The following is a 17135-nucleotide window of genomic DNA, read 5'->3' as shown; positions in this document are numbered from 1 at the left end:
ATTACCACTTCTCCTATCGCTACATGCTCTTATAAAAAGTCCCTCTCCAGCTTTCTCATAGGCCCCCTTTAAGTACTGGAAAAGGGGCTTGAGGTCTCCCCAGAGCCTTCTCTTCTCCAGGCTAAACAGCCCCAACTCTGTCAGCCTGTCTTCATAGGAGAGGTGCTTCAGCCCTCAGATTGGCTTCATGGACACAGAGTAGTTGTGGATGCCCCTTCCCTGGAAGTGTTCAAGGCCAGGCTGGACGGGGCTCTGAGCAACCTGGTCTAGTGGGAGGTGTCCCTGCCCATGGCAGCGGGTTGGAACTAGGTGATCTTTAAGGTCCCTTCCAACCCAAACCATTCTGTGATTCTATGACCCTCCTCTGGACCCTCTCCAATAGGTCCGTGTCCTTCTGTTGTTGAGGACTTCAAAGCTGGATTCTGTATTCCATCCTTGTAATGTTTTTTTGTGTCTGGCTGGGTGCAGGGCAGTTGAGCTCTATTTTAGATGGTTATGAACACACCAGATGTCCTGAGCAGCACAGCTTAGGGTTCAGTGTTAACTAGCTGTGAGGTCAGCCTAGCTGTGCCCTGTTCTTCATCCTCCAGTAACACCCGCTCCTTTTGCGCCTCTTGCACTGGCACCAGAGTCTGCCCAAACCTATTGTAAGGTCATTAAGGAACTAAACCAGTAAAAAACAGCTTAAAAAAATTGAATTGATCAACCTAGGTGTATGACACAGGAAAGATATTTAGATGCTAACACACAAAGGTCTCAGCATTCAGGACTTTTTACACTAGTAATGGTCCAAATAGAGGATGTGTGGCTTTGAGGTTGGTTTCATGGGCAATTTAAATCAATCTTAAACCCAAGTCAGTGTGAAAGAGGTGGGAGGCAGAGGAGAGGGCAGGGGTCGGTAAACTTAGACCCATTGTGAAGCTGCACCCTGAATTGCATTAGATGACAACTGTAATTTGTCCTCACTTCACAGCCATATAGGAGGAGGAAGATGACAACTCTACAGTTCACATTTACTTTTAAGGGAGTCAGCATACTGTACGTGCCCTTGCCTAGTCTGTCAAGAAGCACTTTGGCTTGAATATCAGAATTCAGAAAACAGAAGCTGCCTTCCATCCTCATCCCAGTGGAAAACATGGAGCTTCAAGTAGTCTGCATTGGCTTGTAATATTAAGGTCTCTTAGGTATTCTGCAACATCAGCTGTGTTTAAAAAAAAAAAAAAAAAAAAAAAAAAAAAAAAAAACAAACAAACCAAAAAAAAACCCCCAAAACAAAACAAAAACCAACCCACAGTTAGCGAAGAAAGAAAACTAAATTCTCTTCAATAGGGGTATTCAGTGTTGCTTTCATTGTATTTTAGAAATCCACCTTGTCTAATTTTATTCTGCAGAGTGTTAATGTTGTTCATGATGTGGCAGATGCTGTCATTCTATATGTTGATGGCAGTAAAAATGAAAAGGTGAAGCAAATCTGATTGGTGATTTTGAAGTTTGGCTATGTCTTTATCTCCATCTTCCGTCAAGTTTCCTATTATTAGAAATTCCCTTTTTATGAGCTCTGAAGAACTTGACCTGGCTACTGACTGCATTGTGTGCTCTCAAGTTAGCGTCAAGTCTTCTAACAAATCATCGTACCGAATGCTTTTCCTCCTTCACTCAGCAAGATGAATTCTTGAGCACCGCGCCAACAGTCAACTGTTTATGCTCTTCACTCCTGTTATTCTTCAAGGAGACAGACCTCCCTTGAGTGGGCAGAAATAGTCCATGAGTCCCTGACAGGCAGATCAGCCTGTGGTGGCAGAGTTGAGGGAAAGGAAAGGTTGTTACCGCTAACGCTCCACTTCTCATAATGGATATCTTTCTCCTTCCCACAGTGACAACAGCGCTGGAGCACTTTTTGGCAGGCATCAAAGCGGTGCTCGCACTCAGTTTGTACTTGGAAGGTTGTCTTTGCAACCACAGGAGACAGAAATGTGTCATTTAAATGAAAAATATTATTTTGTCAGGACTTGGAGCTCCTGCCCAATAGTCTCTTGCTTGTCCAGGCAAGTGTGCTTTATAGTGTCTTAATAGTATCTAAAATATAGTCCAGAGGACTATGTATTTATTTGTCTGTGATACTTTGGAATTCTCCCAAGCCCATCACAGCAGGCATATGGAGAAGAAGGAGGAAGTCCAAGCAGCCTCAGCTGTCTTATAAAAACTAACACTTCTTGCAAATGGAAATTGTTACCAGGACCACCCATCTGCACTCATCGGTTCCTAAAACATAAAGATCACATTTAGGAAAAGTGCAAATTGACAGATGGATGCCATCTTTTCAGCGTCTTCCAAAGGAACCTCAGAATTTAAAACGAAGCAGGAGACCTCTTTAAAGAACAAGAGCAGATGGCTCTGCTTTTTAGTCATATAGACAAAGATTAATGTCATTTGCTGTCTTTTAAATACTTTCATCTTTATCCTACTTTTTTTTCCCCTGCAGTTGAGAAATTAACCTCAGCTGTCTGTTTACAGACCAGAAAGCTTAGGCTGGTTTGCATGATTGCTGCCCTTTCACAAGTCAGCCAGGTAACATAATTGGTCTTAAGTTTTAAAGTAAATAACAGGGTGATTGTCTGGTTCAACTTATAGCATGAGAAAACAATAATTTAAAACCATACTAAGTACTTGACGTTTTTATTGTTGGAATTACTTAAGAGCTATTGTGGACATACACATTTAGGACTAAGGTAAAACGATCTGAAATTTTTTGCTTCCCAGTCTGTAAAGTAGTACAGTATCAGTCTAATCCTCATTGCAACCATAATTTTTCCAGCTAACATGGAATTATGAGACATGGGATATTGGAAGGCAGTGGGTTATGTGGTTCATAAGGGGTCACACAGATGATGTGAGAGTAGCTTTTTTCCATGCTGAAGAGGTGTCCTGGTTTGAGGAGAGGAAAGCTTAATTAATGAGCAGCCAGAATTGTGACCCTTTGGCTTTTCATACCTGCATCACTGTGCAAAGCTAAAAATAATTACCAAAAAAAAGTATACCTGAGTTTCTCCAGACAAGGAAGTTAATCATGAGGTAAGCTTTAAATATACGTTATGCTAAGTATTCTACACTAAATTTATCTTGGCACTGTGCATTAAAAGCAGGCTTGGGCAAATTAGCCTATTGCCTTTTGAGAACAGAATAAAGTGTCTGTGCAAGAAAACTGTGCTTCCATAGTCACAGTAAGTTGAGCAAGCGTGGATTGGTTCCAAAAGAAATGGACTTTTACACACCTGACTCTGTGTTTCTGGCCCTTTCTGCAGCCATTACTTATCACAGAATGGTTCAGGTTGGAAGGGACCTTAAAGATCATCTAGTTCCAACCCCCCTGCCATGGGCAGGGACACCTCCCACTAGAATGTGGCACTATCTAGCTCAAGGTCAAACTGGGTGGGAAAAGGTAGCTTTCTGTTGGATCTGGCTATGGTTTTTGCTTTGGTTTTTTTTGAAGAAGCTAGTGCCCCAGCTCACTGCTCTTCGCAAACCGCCAGTGCCTGTGCGCCTGTGTAAGCACTCCTGAATCTTCTTTAGGAATCACCAGTTAGGCTGAGGTAGGAGTCTCAAGTTCAGCCTAATTTGAATTTAGCATTAGCACTTGAAGTACTACAGCAGTTGTTCAGCTCAGGATATTAATTTAGAACAAATATTTTCAAGTGAAGTGTGTGTACCAGCATGACCATGGGCTATAGGCTCCAGCAAACCTGGCAGGATTCAGAGGAGCGTTGCAGGTCAGAGCCATTGGAGAACAAATTTCCACTGTCTCAAGAAAACCAGTTCTGCTTTTAACAGTCTCTTGAGAGCTTTCACGCGAACCGTCAGAGCTGTGAGAGCCGTTCAATTGGAGAAGACATGTCGTTATCAGAGGCAGGAGGCAGTAACATGTTCAGTCTAACTTGCTGCTGGCTGAAGAGTTAAATCGAGCTGCGGCTCCTTGGGAGGTAGCCTGGAAAGCATTATTGCCCATGCACTTTGAGATACAATTCAAGATTTTTCTCCTAATGAAGAGCAAGCTAAAATCAAACATAGAGCAACGCAGCACAGAAAGAGCAGAGCATGTGGCTGGCCCGAGACAGGATACGCCCTGAGGCAGTTGCTTCCACCAGAGAATTGCAACAGTAATTGATAGTCATAGCATCGCGCTTTTCCCGTGAGCCCGAGGGAAGAAAACTTCCCTGCTTCCGTCTATGAGTTTGTGAGAACGCTTCCTGTTCGGGTTTCTGTTAAAAGAAAGGAATATATAAACAAACAGAACAGTGAAAGATCACCAAAATTACTTCGTTTAACTCTTGCAATAATGTTAATTTCCAAATAACAGCCAGCTAAATGGCTACTGCTGTGTAAAATAAAAAGTAGAATTTGGTTTATTATCTCTCAATAATATGAGAAGTCCGAAAATGTGATGCATTTCCATGGTGTATTTATAATTACAGTTATAACTCTTGCTTTGTAACCAAAAGTGAGAATTTGTTAAAAAAAATTATCCTTCGTCCCCTTCTGGAAAAAAAAAAAACAAAAACCCCAAAAGAAAAACAAAGGTAAGCAGGAAATTTCTAGTCTCTGTTAGAGCCTGTCCGTTAAAACATTGCCCAGGGTTTGTCTTTTCAGCAGGTAGGAATTGTAGGCAGGGAAGAAGGAGCTGGGGCCACGCTGCTGGGAGTTGGGAAATTTCCTAAGGCAGGTTTGCTACTGGCGAAGAAAATTCTGGGGAAGAGGGAGAGAAGACATGGGTAAGGTTGGACTCCAAATTGGAGTGCTCCGAAGAAAGCCGCGATACAGGATTGTGGTGTGTTATTTGGTCCACAACACCTGCGTGGCAAAGCAACAGAGGGATGAGTGTGTTCTGTCTCAGCCTGAAGAAAGTCAAGTTCATAATGCGGCTGTTATCACTGGGCTTGAAGGAATTTCCGTGGACATAAAGATTGTTCTCAGAGATGGAAGGACCAGTGGGTGTACAACTGTAGATATATCATACAGTTATGTGAGCTGGCATATTTTAAATACTTAAATACCTTCAGGAGCGAAGAAGAGTTTATCTCTTCTTAAACATTTATCTCTTCCCCTTCTTGGATTTCCCAGGGCTTGGCATGAATTATTGAAATCAGTTTGGCTATCACATCTTTTCTTGTCATTGTCCTCTTCCTTTTTCCTCTGTATGTTGAGTTGTTCAACAGGCGCTCCTCAAAACCACGTCCCGTTAAACAGAGAGCCTTTTGTTATGCACTGAAGAGGAATAGGGCTAAATGTCATAACTTGCACTGCGTCCTTGGGCAAGAGCATAAAAAAAGTCTCTTCATCTCGCTGGCTTTATTTTTAATAGTGAACAACACAATCAGTAGGTGGAAGTGACTTTTCGTCTTAGGAGCTGCAAGGAAGTAAGATAATTTTAGAGACAGGGTGCTAACAGGCTGAGCTGCTCACAGGCACAAATGCTGCTGTTACGGGTTGAAAGCAAGCGAGTCTCTTCTATCGCATTACAAGGAGTAGTTGTAGGGTTTTTTGTTCTTCTGTTGTCTAGCTTAGCCTCTTCATGATTTGAAAATAAACTTATCTGATATAACTCATAAGAGAGTTTTTGTCTGCCTGCAGTTGCTATTTTGAGAGAAGGGATGGTGTGAGAGGGGCCTGGAGCTGCTGAGAAACAGAACAGCCAGCACTAGGGGAACAGTCCTATTAAATTACCCCGATTGAAATGTATTTCTTCAGTGTTGTTGGGGTTGCATGTTTTCTTCAGTGATAAAGAACCCTAAGTGCATCTAACGTGCCCTCCAGGGTCTGGGGGACTTTGTCAGGGAACATTCAGTTACACAAGTGTTACTTCAGATGTTTCAGTGTCTTCAACCCAGCCTCCAGCTGCCATGCCAAAAGGGAGCGGGTCTCTGCATAGACCCTGTGCCGTATCTGTCAGGCCCAAGAGAGGACAGACTTGATCGTCCAGGCCCATGTGGATGTCTTGGAAAATGAATGGCATCTTAGCCAGCAGGAGAAGGCAGTGTTTAGGCAGCTGTCTCGCAGCCCGCATATTTGAGCACCCTGGGGCTGCTGAAGGGGACAGCCTGCTCTTACTGAGAGTGCTCTTTCAGACCCCCGAGCCATTGCCAAAGAGCACCATCTGCATCCCCGTTTTTGGACGTTTCTTGTCTCGCTTCCAATATTCCCTCGGACACCATTGCCCAGTGTCCTTTGGAGTTGGCTGAAAGCTGTGGCAACAGCCACCTGCCCCTAGCAGGATCAACAGGATACAAGGAAATACCGGTACTTTTCTGTTCCCTTGAACTTGCTTTACTGCTTTTCCTTTGCTTTGCAATAGCCATGATCTGGAGCTCTGTTTGCACAGTTTTCTACGTGCACACCCTGAAGGAGCCTGGGGTCTTCCTAAATGGTACAGCTTTCTGCGGATCAATCAAAACCAAACAGATCTTTTAATGAAGGTGAAGTAGCAGTAAAAGAGAAACTTCTAAATCATAGAATGGTTAGAAGGGACCTTAAAGATCATGTAGTTCCAACCCCCTGCCATGGGCAGGAACACCTCCCACTAGACCAGGGCATCCACAACATCTCTGGGCAACCTGGGCCAGGGTCTCACCACCCTCACAGGAAAGAATTTCTTCCTAATATCTAATCTACATCTCCCCTCTTCCAGTTTAAAACCATTCCCCCTCATCCTATTGCTCCATTCCCTGATCCAGACTCCTTCCCCATCTCTCCTATAGGCCCCCTTTAGGGACTGGAAGGCCACTATAAGGTTTTGCCGAAGCCTTCTCTTCTTCAGGCTGGACACCCCCAACTCAGCCTGTCTTCGTAGTAGAGGGGCTCCAGCCCTCAGATCATCTTCGTGGCTTCCTCTGGACCCATTCCAACAGGTCCGTGTCCTTCCTGTGCTGAAGCATCTTTTTTTTAATGGAAGGCGTATCAGAGGACAGCGGTAGAGCACTTGTCAGGAGAACTTGAAATTTAGCTATAGGTACATGCAAAACTGCAGTGGCAAGAGGCAAGACTTTTTCGGGGGCAGGCATTAAGCTAGTAGCTCTTTTTTTAGAAAGACATAACTTCATGTTCTTATTTTCAAGGTTCTTTGAAAAGAAGGAAAGTTAAACACTTCCCAAAATAAAAGTGGAGTTTTATTTTCCCTTGCTGTCAAATAAAGGCAGACTATTAGCTTACGCTTTTCCAGTGAAGTCAGGTGTTATAACTACTTAGAATCAATTTCTTGGATCCTTGTTGTCAAACAATATCTTTAACTGTGTTGTAGGCAATAACTATTTAAAAATAAAACCATTTATGCATCTGAATGCCCAGCCAAATAGAAAGTGTTCCTTGAGTAACAATGAGCTTGTAAATGTAAATACTTTCCAACTGTTGCTTCATTTTTCCTTGTCAATACCTCTGAAGGCTTATACTGCCCTTCATACAAGCTGTTGCCAACTTCCACGGCTCTGTTGTCAGATAACAGCATTTTCAAAAATGCGTAGTGCTGAAGAGAATTTAATCAGCTCTGTAAATAATAATTATGTTTTAAAAAAAAATAAATCCGTAAAATCACAGCATGGTTGTGTCTTGTATTCTGAAAATGAACCTTTTGCAAGGGAGGCGAAGAAGGATGGAAGAATTGGAAGAGTACGGAGGTGATAAGGAGGAACTGAAACGTGAAACTTTTCCTCATCATTTCTAGTAGTTGTCATATATATTGCCATAGAAGATGACCTATTTTTTTGTTATTAGGTCTGTTCCGTTCTGTAGTTTGGGAAAAGAAAATGTTGAACTGGCTTAAAATACTTCTCAGGAAATTGCTGTTTGAAAATGTAATCTTTCTACAGCTTACTCTTCAGCTTTGGCTGTAATACGATTTAGGTTTTTTAGATATATATATATAGCAGGTTCATTTGTGCTTCTGCTATTGCGCCACAAATTCTGAAGATTAGACTTCTTGCTCTATAATCCTGCTAGGCTGGGGAGAAGAGGAAACTCTGGTATCAAGATAATGGACTTTTTATAAAAATCTATGTAGAACAGAGCTCGTGTAAGCATTGCCATCGATCAAGCAGCAGTCACCTTTTCCCTTCAACCTACAATTTGAAAGATAAGTCAAGGAAAAGAGGTGGGTTACTAAAATGCCACTGCTGTTTCTCCAGTCTGGAGGTAGCAGAGTAATTCAGCTTTCACAGGCTGTTTTGTTTTATTCTAGAGTTGTAAGTTCTAATGTATTTTGATATTCTGTAGTTCCACTCTTAAGAGAATCTAATTGACCTTACATTAATATCCGAAGCTGTGGTGAGGCTTTGTGTAGTGGTAGGTGCCACACAAACTCGGAATAAGATATTGACTGACTCCTGGAGAGTTTTAAAGACAAGCCATAATAAGCAAGAACAAAATGAACCCATGCTGGAGAGTAAGAAGATAACACAGATTATCAATGTGCACCAGTTTTTATTAAGACATAAATCCCTGTCCTACTTTTTTTCCTTCTTTTTCGTCTTCAGAAATACTCAAGAACAGCTATATATTGGCTGATGGTGATTTTCTGTCAGTGCTTCCAAGGAGTGTTGCTATCACTGTTACTTAAACCTGTTCTAGTAGCACAAGGCACCAGTTATTTTTTCTGACTAATTTTTTTCAGGCTTTGATTTCACTGTGCTTTCTGGTGGTTAGTCAAGAAACGACATAGTTAATGTGATTTTGTTGTAATTACAGCCCTGTTCTGTAAGCTAGAAGGTTCTATGTCCGTATGAGAACTTATATAATGATGATAGCATGATAGAACTAAGATTTTAACAGATGGATTTTCTTCAGTTGGACAAGATGCTGTAGGAAGAACACAGTGGAAAACGTCCTGTGTTTGCATTTTGTAGAAAGATATGAAGAACGCTGCCCTGCTGGAGAAATTCAGGAAATAAAGATATTATTTACAATCATTATGTCACGCTCTGAGAATAATATTTGAAAGATCACAGTATGCTATATTCCTGTATCGTCAAGGAATCTTGCATTATCTGACATTCCTCAGATTGTAATCTCATCAAGCAAATGCAAGTTTTTCATAGTATCCTACTTAATAAGCAGCTAGCCATTCAGGATGTGTCTGTCAGCTACACAAGCACTAAAAGGAATCGCGTTTATGTGACTGTTATTGGAAATGTGAAGCTAAGCCTGAATCCTCAGAGGTGGTGAGCTGTCTAATTCCCATTGATCTTAATGCAAATCGAGTACATAGATGTCCCTTGTGACTCTTTGTCATTGTCCCCGGGCTTCTTGATTGCCTGTCTTCCTAAGATCACTGCTTTCAACAGACAAATTTCAGAAAATGAAGGTTGTGGTTATGGTTGTGAAAGCCCTAACACCTCATGAGACAAATTACACCTTCCTGCTGAAATGTTCTACAAAACTGCCGTTTGTAGGTATTGAATTCTCCTTTTTCTTTTCTAGCCATTTCATCCGATGGTGAATTTGGAATGCTCCAGAGATTTTCGACCATTTCTGTGTGCCCTCTATGCTCCCGTGTGCATGGAGTACGGCCGCGTCACTCTCCCTTGTCGCAGACTCTGTCAAAGAGCATACAGCGAGTGCTCCAAACTCATGGAGATGTTTGGGGTCTCTTGGCCTGAGGATATGGAGTGCACCAGGTGAGCAAATCTGGTTTTTTTCAGAATCCCAGGATAAAATTTTGGTATGGTCTAGGATGTTTTATGATCTGAAATGGACGTTTTAAATGTGTTCCATTACAAGTGCCCTTATTTTCCCTTCCATTTGTGTAACAGCCTGTTTCCTGGGGTGGAAATTGAGTTCATATTTCTATCATCTGCCCAGGAGATAAGTTGAAAATTTCTGTGGGCAATTACTGTAAACTGCACATGCGCTTTCTTAACTGAATGAATATACCCCTCTATTTTTCTTCTTCTTTGGCATTTATGCTGACCTGGTTTTGTCTGCTATACTGAAGTTTAATAGGTGGTACTGCTATAAATTTCTCTGAGTTAGGCAAAATTCCATACGCTAGAGATTAATAGTCTCTTTTTCTGAGGGGGGAGCTGGCTGGTTTTGATGGGTGTATAAAATCTCAAAGCTCTGTTTTCAGAGCATCTACCTCTTGTTGAGCTTGTGTGCAAATCGATGTTTTCCGCTTTACATTATACAAATAACTTCATAGAAAAATATTTGATGATGTTCTAATCTATTTGAAACAGAATATACATGAAATTGAAAACAATATCTTTATGCTTTATTTTTTGCAAGTGACTCCAACAGTTAATAACATACAGGAGCACAAACAGGATGAAATAGTCTCTTACAGTTGGATTGGAGAGAGTGAAAAACAGTTAAAACTTCTTTTAGGAAAAGAGTGTCAGAAGATGCTTCTAGGTCCCGAAAAACTGGATCAAAGATGGCTCTAACTCCCTACTCCAAACAGATGCCTGGGCCTTTAGGTCCTCCCATCTCCTCAGTAAGGCCCAGGTAGTGAAATTTCAAAACCAGATCTAAAAATGTTGAAACTTTGCTGGTGCTGTGCTAGTGCCATTGTGCCAGAAGATGCACTGTGGCAGAGGAACAGGCACACTTAGCTTATACTGCACTTGCTGAGGTGATAACGTTTAGCAGAGGGAAGAATGGGACAACTCCGCATGGAATCCCTCCAGTCTCTCCTGCATCTCCAGCAGCCCTTAGCCTCCAGCCAGAGCTTTACTTAATCACAGAAATAGCTTCATCGTAATTCCAATTTATTAATGCTAGTAGCAGTGCTAGGTTGGATTTTTGGCCTAACTAGCTCACCGTCCTGTCCGATAGCAGCTAGTACAGTTGCTTATGGAAAGGTTTTAAAATGTTCTTATAAAATCATGTGTCCTTGGGCATATAGTCTCAGTTTACAGTAAGCCTAAATTTATAGACTTCCCGAGATGTATTTTCTATCCTCACCTTTATTCTTAAAGCCCCAGTGGGCCTCTTGTCCATTTATTTCTCTGGTTTATTTTTAAACGTATTTTATTGTTTCAACGTCCGCCGCATTCTATGACAATGAGTTCTAGAGTTTGTTTAAACATAGTGTAGTATTTCATGGGTTACCCATTATTTGGATTGTCTTTGGTTTCGCTCTGGTTAGCGTGTCTAAAGTCAGACATATAAATAAGGTTGCTAGTCTTTGCGGAGTATGTGTTTATTACTTGTAAATAATTCTTTTCTTACTTTTTAGATTCCCAGATTGTGATGAGCCATATCCTCGTCTTGTGGACCTCAATTTAGCTGGGGAGCCCACAGAAGAGGCCCCAATGGCAGTACAGAGGGATTATGGTTTTTGGTGTCCTCAGGAGTTGAAAATAGACCCTGATCTGGGTTACTCTTTCCTGAGGGTACGGGACTGTTCCCCTCCATGCCCAAATATGTACTTTCGGCGTGAAGAGCTCTCCTTTGCTCGCTACTTCATCGGAGTGATCTCCATCGTCTGCCTTTCCGCTACCTTGTTTACTTTTTTAACTTTTCTGATTGATGTCACAAGATTTCGCTATCCAGAAAGACCGATAATATTTTACGCTGTCTGTTACATGATGGTGTCATTAATTTTCTTCATTGGCTTTCTGCTTGAAGACCGAGTAGCGTGTAACGCATCTAGCCCTGCCCAGTACAAGGCTTCCACAGTGACCCAGGGCTCTCACAACAAGGCTTGCACCATGCTTTTCATGGTGCTCTATTTCTTTACCATGGCTGGCAGTGTTTGGTGGGTCATTCTTACCATCACCTGGTTCTTGGCAGCCGTGCCAAAATGGGGCAGTGAAGCCATCGAGAAGAAGGCATTGCTCTTCCACGCCAGTGCCTGGGGCATTCCAGGAACTCTAACCATCATCCTCTTAGCAATGAATAAAATTGAAGGTGACAATATTAGCGGCGTATGTTTTGTTGGCCTCTATGATGTGGATGCATTAAGATACTTTGTACTTGCACCTCTCTGCCTGTATGTTGTTGTTGGAGTTTCCCTTCTGCTAGCTGGCATTATCTCCCTCAATCGGGTTCGCATTGAAATCCCATTAGAAAAAGAGAACCAGGACAAACTAGTGAAGTTCATGATCCGGATTGGTGTGTTCAGTGTTCTGTACCTCGTGCCACTGTTGGTTGTAATTGGCTGCTATTTCTATGAGCAGGCTTATCGAGGTGTGTGGGAGACGACGTGGTTTCAAGAACGCTGCAGAGAATATCACATCCCGTGTCCCTATCAGGTGAGGAAACCGATACGACGTATTCAGGAGTGCAGAAAATGGGTAATGAGGGGATATGGTAAGACTTATTTGTCATCCCTAACTGAAAGTGCTCCTATTCCTACAAGGGGAGGTTCTCGCCGTACTGAAATTATTTGGATAATGCATTAGGCCTTCTGAAGGATTAGATATTACTGGAAAATGGGAGGCTTGCATCAGCCGCCGCGTGTGTTTTTTGTGGAGTTTCTGGCCTGTATGGGACCTATACAGAATATAAAGATGCTGTTTTAAACCAACTTCAAGAGCAGGACTTAATGAGGTTTTTTTTGGTCATTAGAGACTTGTTAGAAGTTTTGCTCTGAAGGAATTTTGGCTTTTAAACTGAGTTGTCATCAGCCTGATTACTGCTTTTTCTAGTTTTTTGTTGTTCATCTGTAACAGTTATGTTGCTTTGCTTAGCCTAGAGTTTTGTGCTCGTTTTAGGGCAGTCTATGCATGTGTCAGAAATGTCTGTACAAAATCTTACTTGAAGTGCCTTCAGAAGAAAACCAGAGCTTACAGCTTATCAGTTTTGGTTTTCAAGAAAATTACACTCACCCGCTCAATTTGTTTAATTGAGTTATCCCAGGAACAGAAGCCTCTAAGAGCAGTAGGTATCGAACTGTCCACTGTTTACTGCAGTATTGTGCTGGTGCAGTTGCAAAGAAAGTATTGGGAGTATTAATTACTTGAAGCCTACTTTTCTTTTTGAGCCAAAGTGGCAAATTGTTTTTGGAATGACATTGCATAGATATTTTCTGCAACTTCTTTGAAGGCAGCTTTATTTCAAGCAGGTTGTACAGCAAGCATCTATTGCATAGCCGCGCATACAGGGGTATAAAAAAAGTTGATATTTTGGCTCTAAGGCAGTTAAAACACCAGCTGGATCATCAAAGCTCACATTTTAATGCAATAAAATATCACTAAAAGGTTTGGCTGAGTCTATATAGCTTGATAATAATCCTTTTATTACCTTTTAACCCTTTTTATTGTTTTTTTTCTGTTAGATTTTTATTAGGGTGTGACTCTTCCCTCCATCCAATGTGTGAGCGTTTTTATGGCAGGAAATATCTGTCAGTGGGTGTGTTTGGTTTCATTTGCTTGACTGAGTCTTCATTGCTGCAGGTTTTAATATGTTAAACTGGCTGATGCTTAAAAAGAGAGAAAAAGAGGGATGTGCAGTTTTCTATCAGTTAATATCAAATACCCACCATATGCCAATCTAAAATTCGTGTAAGAATCTATAAAATTAAAAGGATATTGCTGTCTCAACGAAAACTATTTTAAACTTGGAAACTTCTGATGTCTAAGGGCTAAAATCCTGGCTAGTGGAATAACGAAAACATGTAGTAAAATGCTACTCAAATTTCTAGAAAACCGTTAGCATAATGGCTCAGCGGGAGTCAAAAGAACAATAATGGTTTCATTCACATCAAATTGGGTTGAAGGACCCGTAGACCCTAGGGAGTATTAGAAGGGGTTTTCTTCTAACCCATCCCATTTTTTTTCTTAAGCTAAACATGCTTCCCTAATTAAACTATCCAGACTTATAATTGGAGCAGATTTCCAAAGCTGTGGGGAAAAATAATTTTGTCCTCAGATCGTGCTAGTAAAATTTATTATTAAACTGGGGGAAAGTTTAAAGCTTTGTGGAAGAGTATCACTCACTTGCAAAATAAGACTACATTTTTTTTTCTAAGCCTTGATACTATTTAATTTAACGTCAGATATTTGAATATCAGTGTCTGAGATGAGACTACCCCAAATTGAGAGGTGTAGTTGATTCCACAGCGGACGTAGGTTTTATGTGCACAACTCTACGCAGGGTTGTGTGGTTGGAATTTGCTGCTTGCATAGGCGCACTTTTTCCAATCCCAGCAAATCTGAGGTTAAAAATTCATTAGTCTGTTGAACAATTACATCATCTTTGCCATCAGAGGATGATGCCACAGTAACTCATTCTGGAAAATTGCTAATGGGGGAGTTCGATCATGCAGCTGCTACAGACATGCCTCCCTGCCTCCCTCCTGTCTGCCTGCTTCACCCGGCAGATACCGCGGGGTTAATCATGTGCTGCAGATTCTCCTGGCTGCTGCGAAACCAAAGAGAGCCTCCTTTGGCAGCTGGTGTTCAAATGAAAAATAGACATCGTGTTTCTTTGACTACCTAAAGGGCTAAATACTCCCAAAACCACAAAGATGACATTGAAGGGCTGGAGCGTGTCCAGAGAAGGGCAACGGAGCTGGTGAGGGGTCTGGAGCACAAGTCTGGTGAGGAGCGGCTGAGGGAGCTGGGGGTGTTCAGCCTGGAGAAGAAGAGGCTGAGGGGAGACCTTCTGGCTCTCTACAGCTCCCTGAAAGGAGGGGGTAGCCAGGGGGGGTCGGGCTCTTCTCCCAAGGAACAGGCCATGGCACAAGAGGAAACGGCCTCGAGTTGTGCCAGGGGAGGTTTAGGATGGATATTGGGAACAATTTCCTCCTGGAAAGGGTTGTGAAGCATTGGAAGAGGCTGCCCAGGGCAGTGGTGGAGTCGCCATCCCTGGAGGGATTGAAAAGCCGGGCAGACGTGGTGCTGAGGGCCATGGGGTAGTGGTGGGTTTTGTCAGAGTTAGGCTGATGGTTGGACTCGGTGATCTGAAAGGTCCCTTCCAACTTAGGTAATTCTATCATTCTATGAAAATGGAGAAAGCAACAAGGTACTTTATGCTTCAATCTTGGTTTCTGGCTACCTGGATGTTTCCTGGGTTTACCTGGCTACGTGTTATTATGGTCAGTTGTCAGATCCGGGAGGCATGTGTTGCTTTCCTTGTGAAATAAAAACCTTTTTTTTTTTTTTTTTTTTTTTTTTTTGCCACAAAGACAGGAAATCAATATCCCGGTATTCCCTGTCTCTGAGGAGTAAGTGCAGAGCAAAAAGGAGCTCATGTTAGCTTACCTTGCCTTCAGTGTCCTCCGCGCTCCAAGTTTCTGGGAGAGACTGGGAAGGAGGGGAAGGGTTTGTAAGAGCCGGCAGCAGCTCTCTCCCCATGAGCACATCCCCATCCCCAGTTTTCTGTAGCATCACGGGCTGCTGCGGTTCAGGCAGCAGCTTTAAGCTGTTGCCTGGGCCACAACAGCAGGTAAAACAGGCAACATCGCCTGTCTCAGCCGGGGCTGTGAGGGCTCAGATGAGCTCTGAGATGAGCCATCAAGAGTTGAGTGGAGTGACTATTGTTTCCTTGAGTCTCCTTTAGTAAGGAAAGACTAACTACTCCACTGAGAGGCGAGGTTTCTTTACGGTATATACAATGTATCTAATATGTTTAGGAAATTTAATTGTACTTTCCCCACTGCAGGGGAAATGCATTGGTTTTGTGTATGTCAACTTAAACAGGCAAGTCAAGGAGTTGCGTTTTGTATCAACCTAGACAAATCTCTTAATTTAGTTAAAAATATCAAGGTTGCTATATTAGAGCATCCTTTTTCATTATGGATGATGGCAAATTGACTAGAGGTGTTATCACAAGTAATTATTTTTATTGTTTCTGATGCTAGGACTGTTTGCAGTCGTGGCAGTGACGTAATCTATTTCCAGTCAGTGTTACCGCTCTGCGAAATACCAGCTCGCAGCAGCCTAAAAATGTCTTAACCCATCCACCTCCACTTTCACCACGGTCGGGACATTTTTCTTCTTCTGGAGGGGGACGCGCTGCCTTTGTCGTCTGCTTTCAGCACAGTAATGCTCAAATGAGGAGCTAAATTTTATGTTGGTATCCCGCTTTCAGTCATTGCCTTAAAAAGAGGAATTCATGCTTGGCCTGCAAAAATGGATTAATGTTTTTGTGCAAGAGGAGTTCATGCAGTGGAAAATGAAAGTAATTTTCACTAGCTATGGAACCTGGTACCCCCGTCATTAATACAGCATTTCAACTGGGCTGTGTGCATGATGTGTTCTTCAGGGCAGGCTTTTATTTCATATGTAATCTTCTTTATGAGAGTATAGCGCAATTTTACATCGAGGCAAAAATGCAGAAATGAAGAGGAAAAAAGCAGGGGAGTGTGACACAATCCAATCATAAAATAATCACCTCTAGCGGTCTCTTTTGCTATGGTTGAAAATCCATCCTTTTCTGCTCCTGCTTCTGTGTCGAACAGTGGTGGTTCTACCAACGTCATGTTGTCGCTCAGAGGGCAGAGCCTTGGAGCAGAGAGCTGGACTTTTGTAATGTTGGGCTCAAGGAGGGGCATTTGGGGAAATAAGATTCTGTATGCTCCTAATGCTGTTCAGCGTGGCTACCGTCATCGTTATCTCTCTAATGATTCTACCATTCTTAACAAGTGCTTGGTCCTGGCTTGGCTTTTTAGTCCGCAGTCCTGACCCAATGGCTAGATTTCAAGGTTTTGTCTCTTTCCTCTCCTACTTTGCAATTTCTGCCTTGTGTGTTGATGGAGCCTGTCGTGCTGTGGGAACCAATTCAGATGAGGTGGTGGACTGGGATGAGATTTTGGTCAGTCTCTTTACAGGAGCGTGGAATCACGCAGGTTGAAGGGACCTCTGGAAATCATCTAGTCCCACCCCCGTGCTCAAGCAGGGTCAGCCCAGGACCCCATGTCCAGCCAGGTTTTGAATTCCTGTTGCTGTAGAAGCTACAAATTCCTTTCTATCAGACTTCTAACCTCGGATATATCTGATGTAAGGTAAAAAGTAGGGTAAAAGGGGGGGAAAAAAAAGTTTGAAGTGCATTTAGCTGTTGTTACATCTCCTCCTCCTCCAGGCAGCGCGGTGTTTTATTCTTTACAAGGAGAGTGTCAGAGTTTATTTCCTCTTGGAAATTACAAAGGCAGTCAAACGGGGACAGTGACCTGCCCCAGTCTATGAAAATATGTCTCAAAACTGGGATGA

General features: G+C 42.3%; 1 protein-coding gene across 1 annotated transcript in view; it reads left to right on the top strand.

The window, feature by feature from the left end:
- FZD3 (frizzled class receptor 3) overlaps window positions 1-17135 on the top strand; it is a 62006-nt gene that overhangs the window by 22329 nt on the left and 22542 nt on the right. Inside the window, exons 3-4 of the mRNA XM_063330730.1 lie at window positions 9460-9656; window positions 11219-12236. Coding sequence (XP_063186800.1) covers window positions 9460-9656; window positions 11219-12236 — 1215 coding nt within the window. The remainder of the gene's footprint in view (window positions 1-9459; window positions 9657-11218; window positions 12237-17135) is intronic.

Source organism: Chroicocephalus ridibundus, chromosome 3, assembly GCF_963924245.1.
Source record: "Chroicocephalus ridibundus chromosome 3, bChrRid1.1, whole genome shotgun sequence".
Lineage (NCBI taxonomy): Eukaryota > Metazoa > Chordata > Aves > Charadriiformes > Laridae > Chroicocephalus > Chroicocephalus ridibundus.
This window is presented reverse-complemented; position numbering and strand designations above follow the sequence as displayed.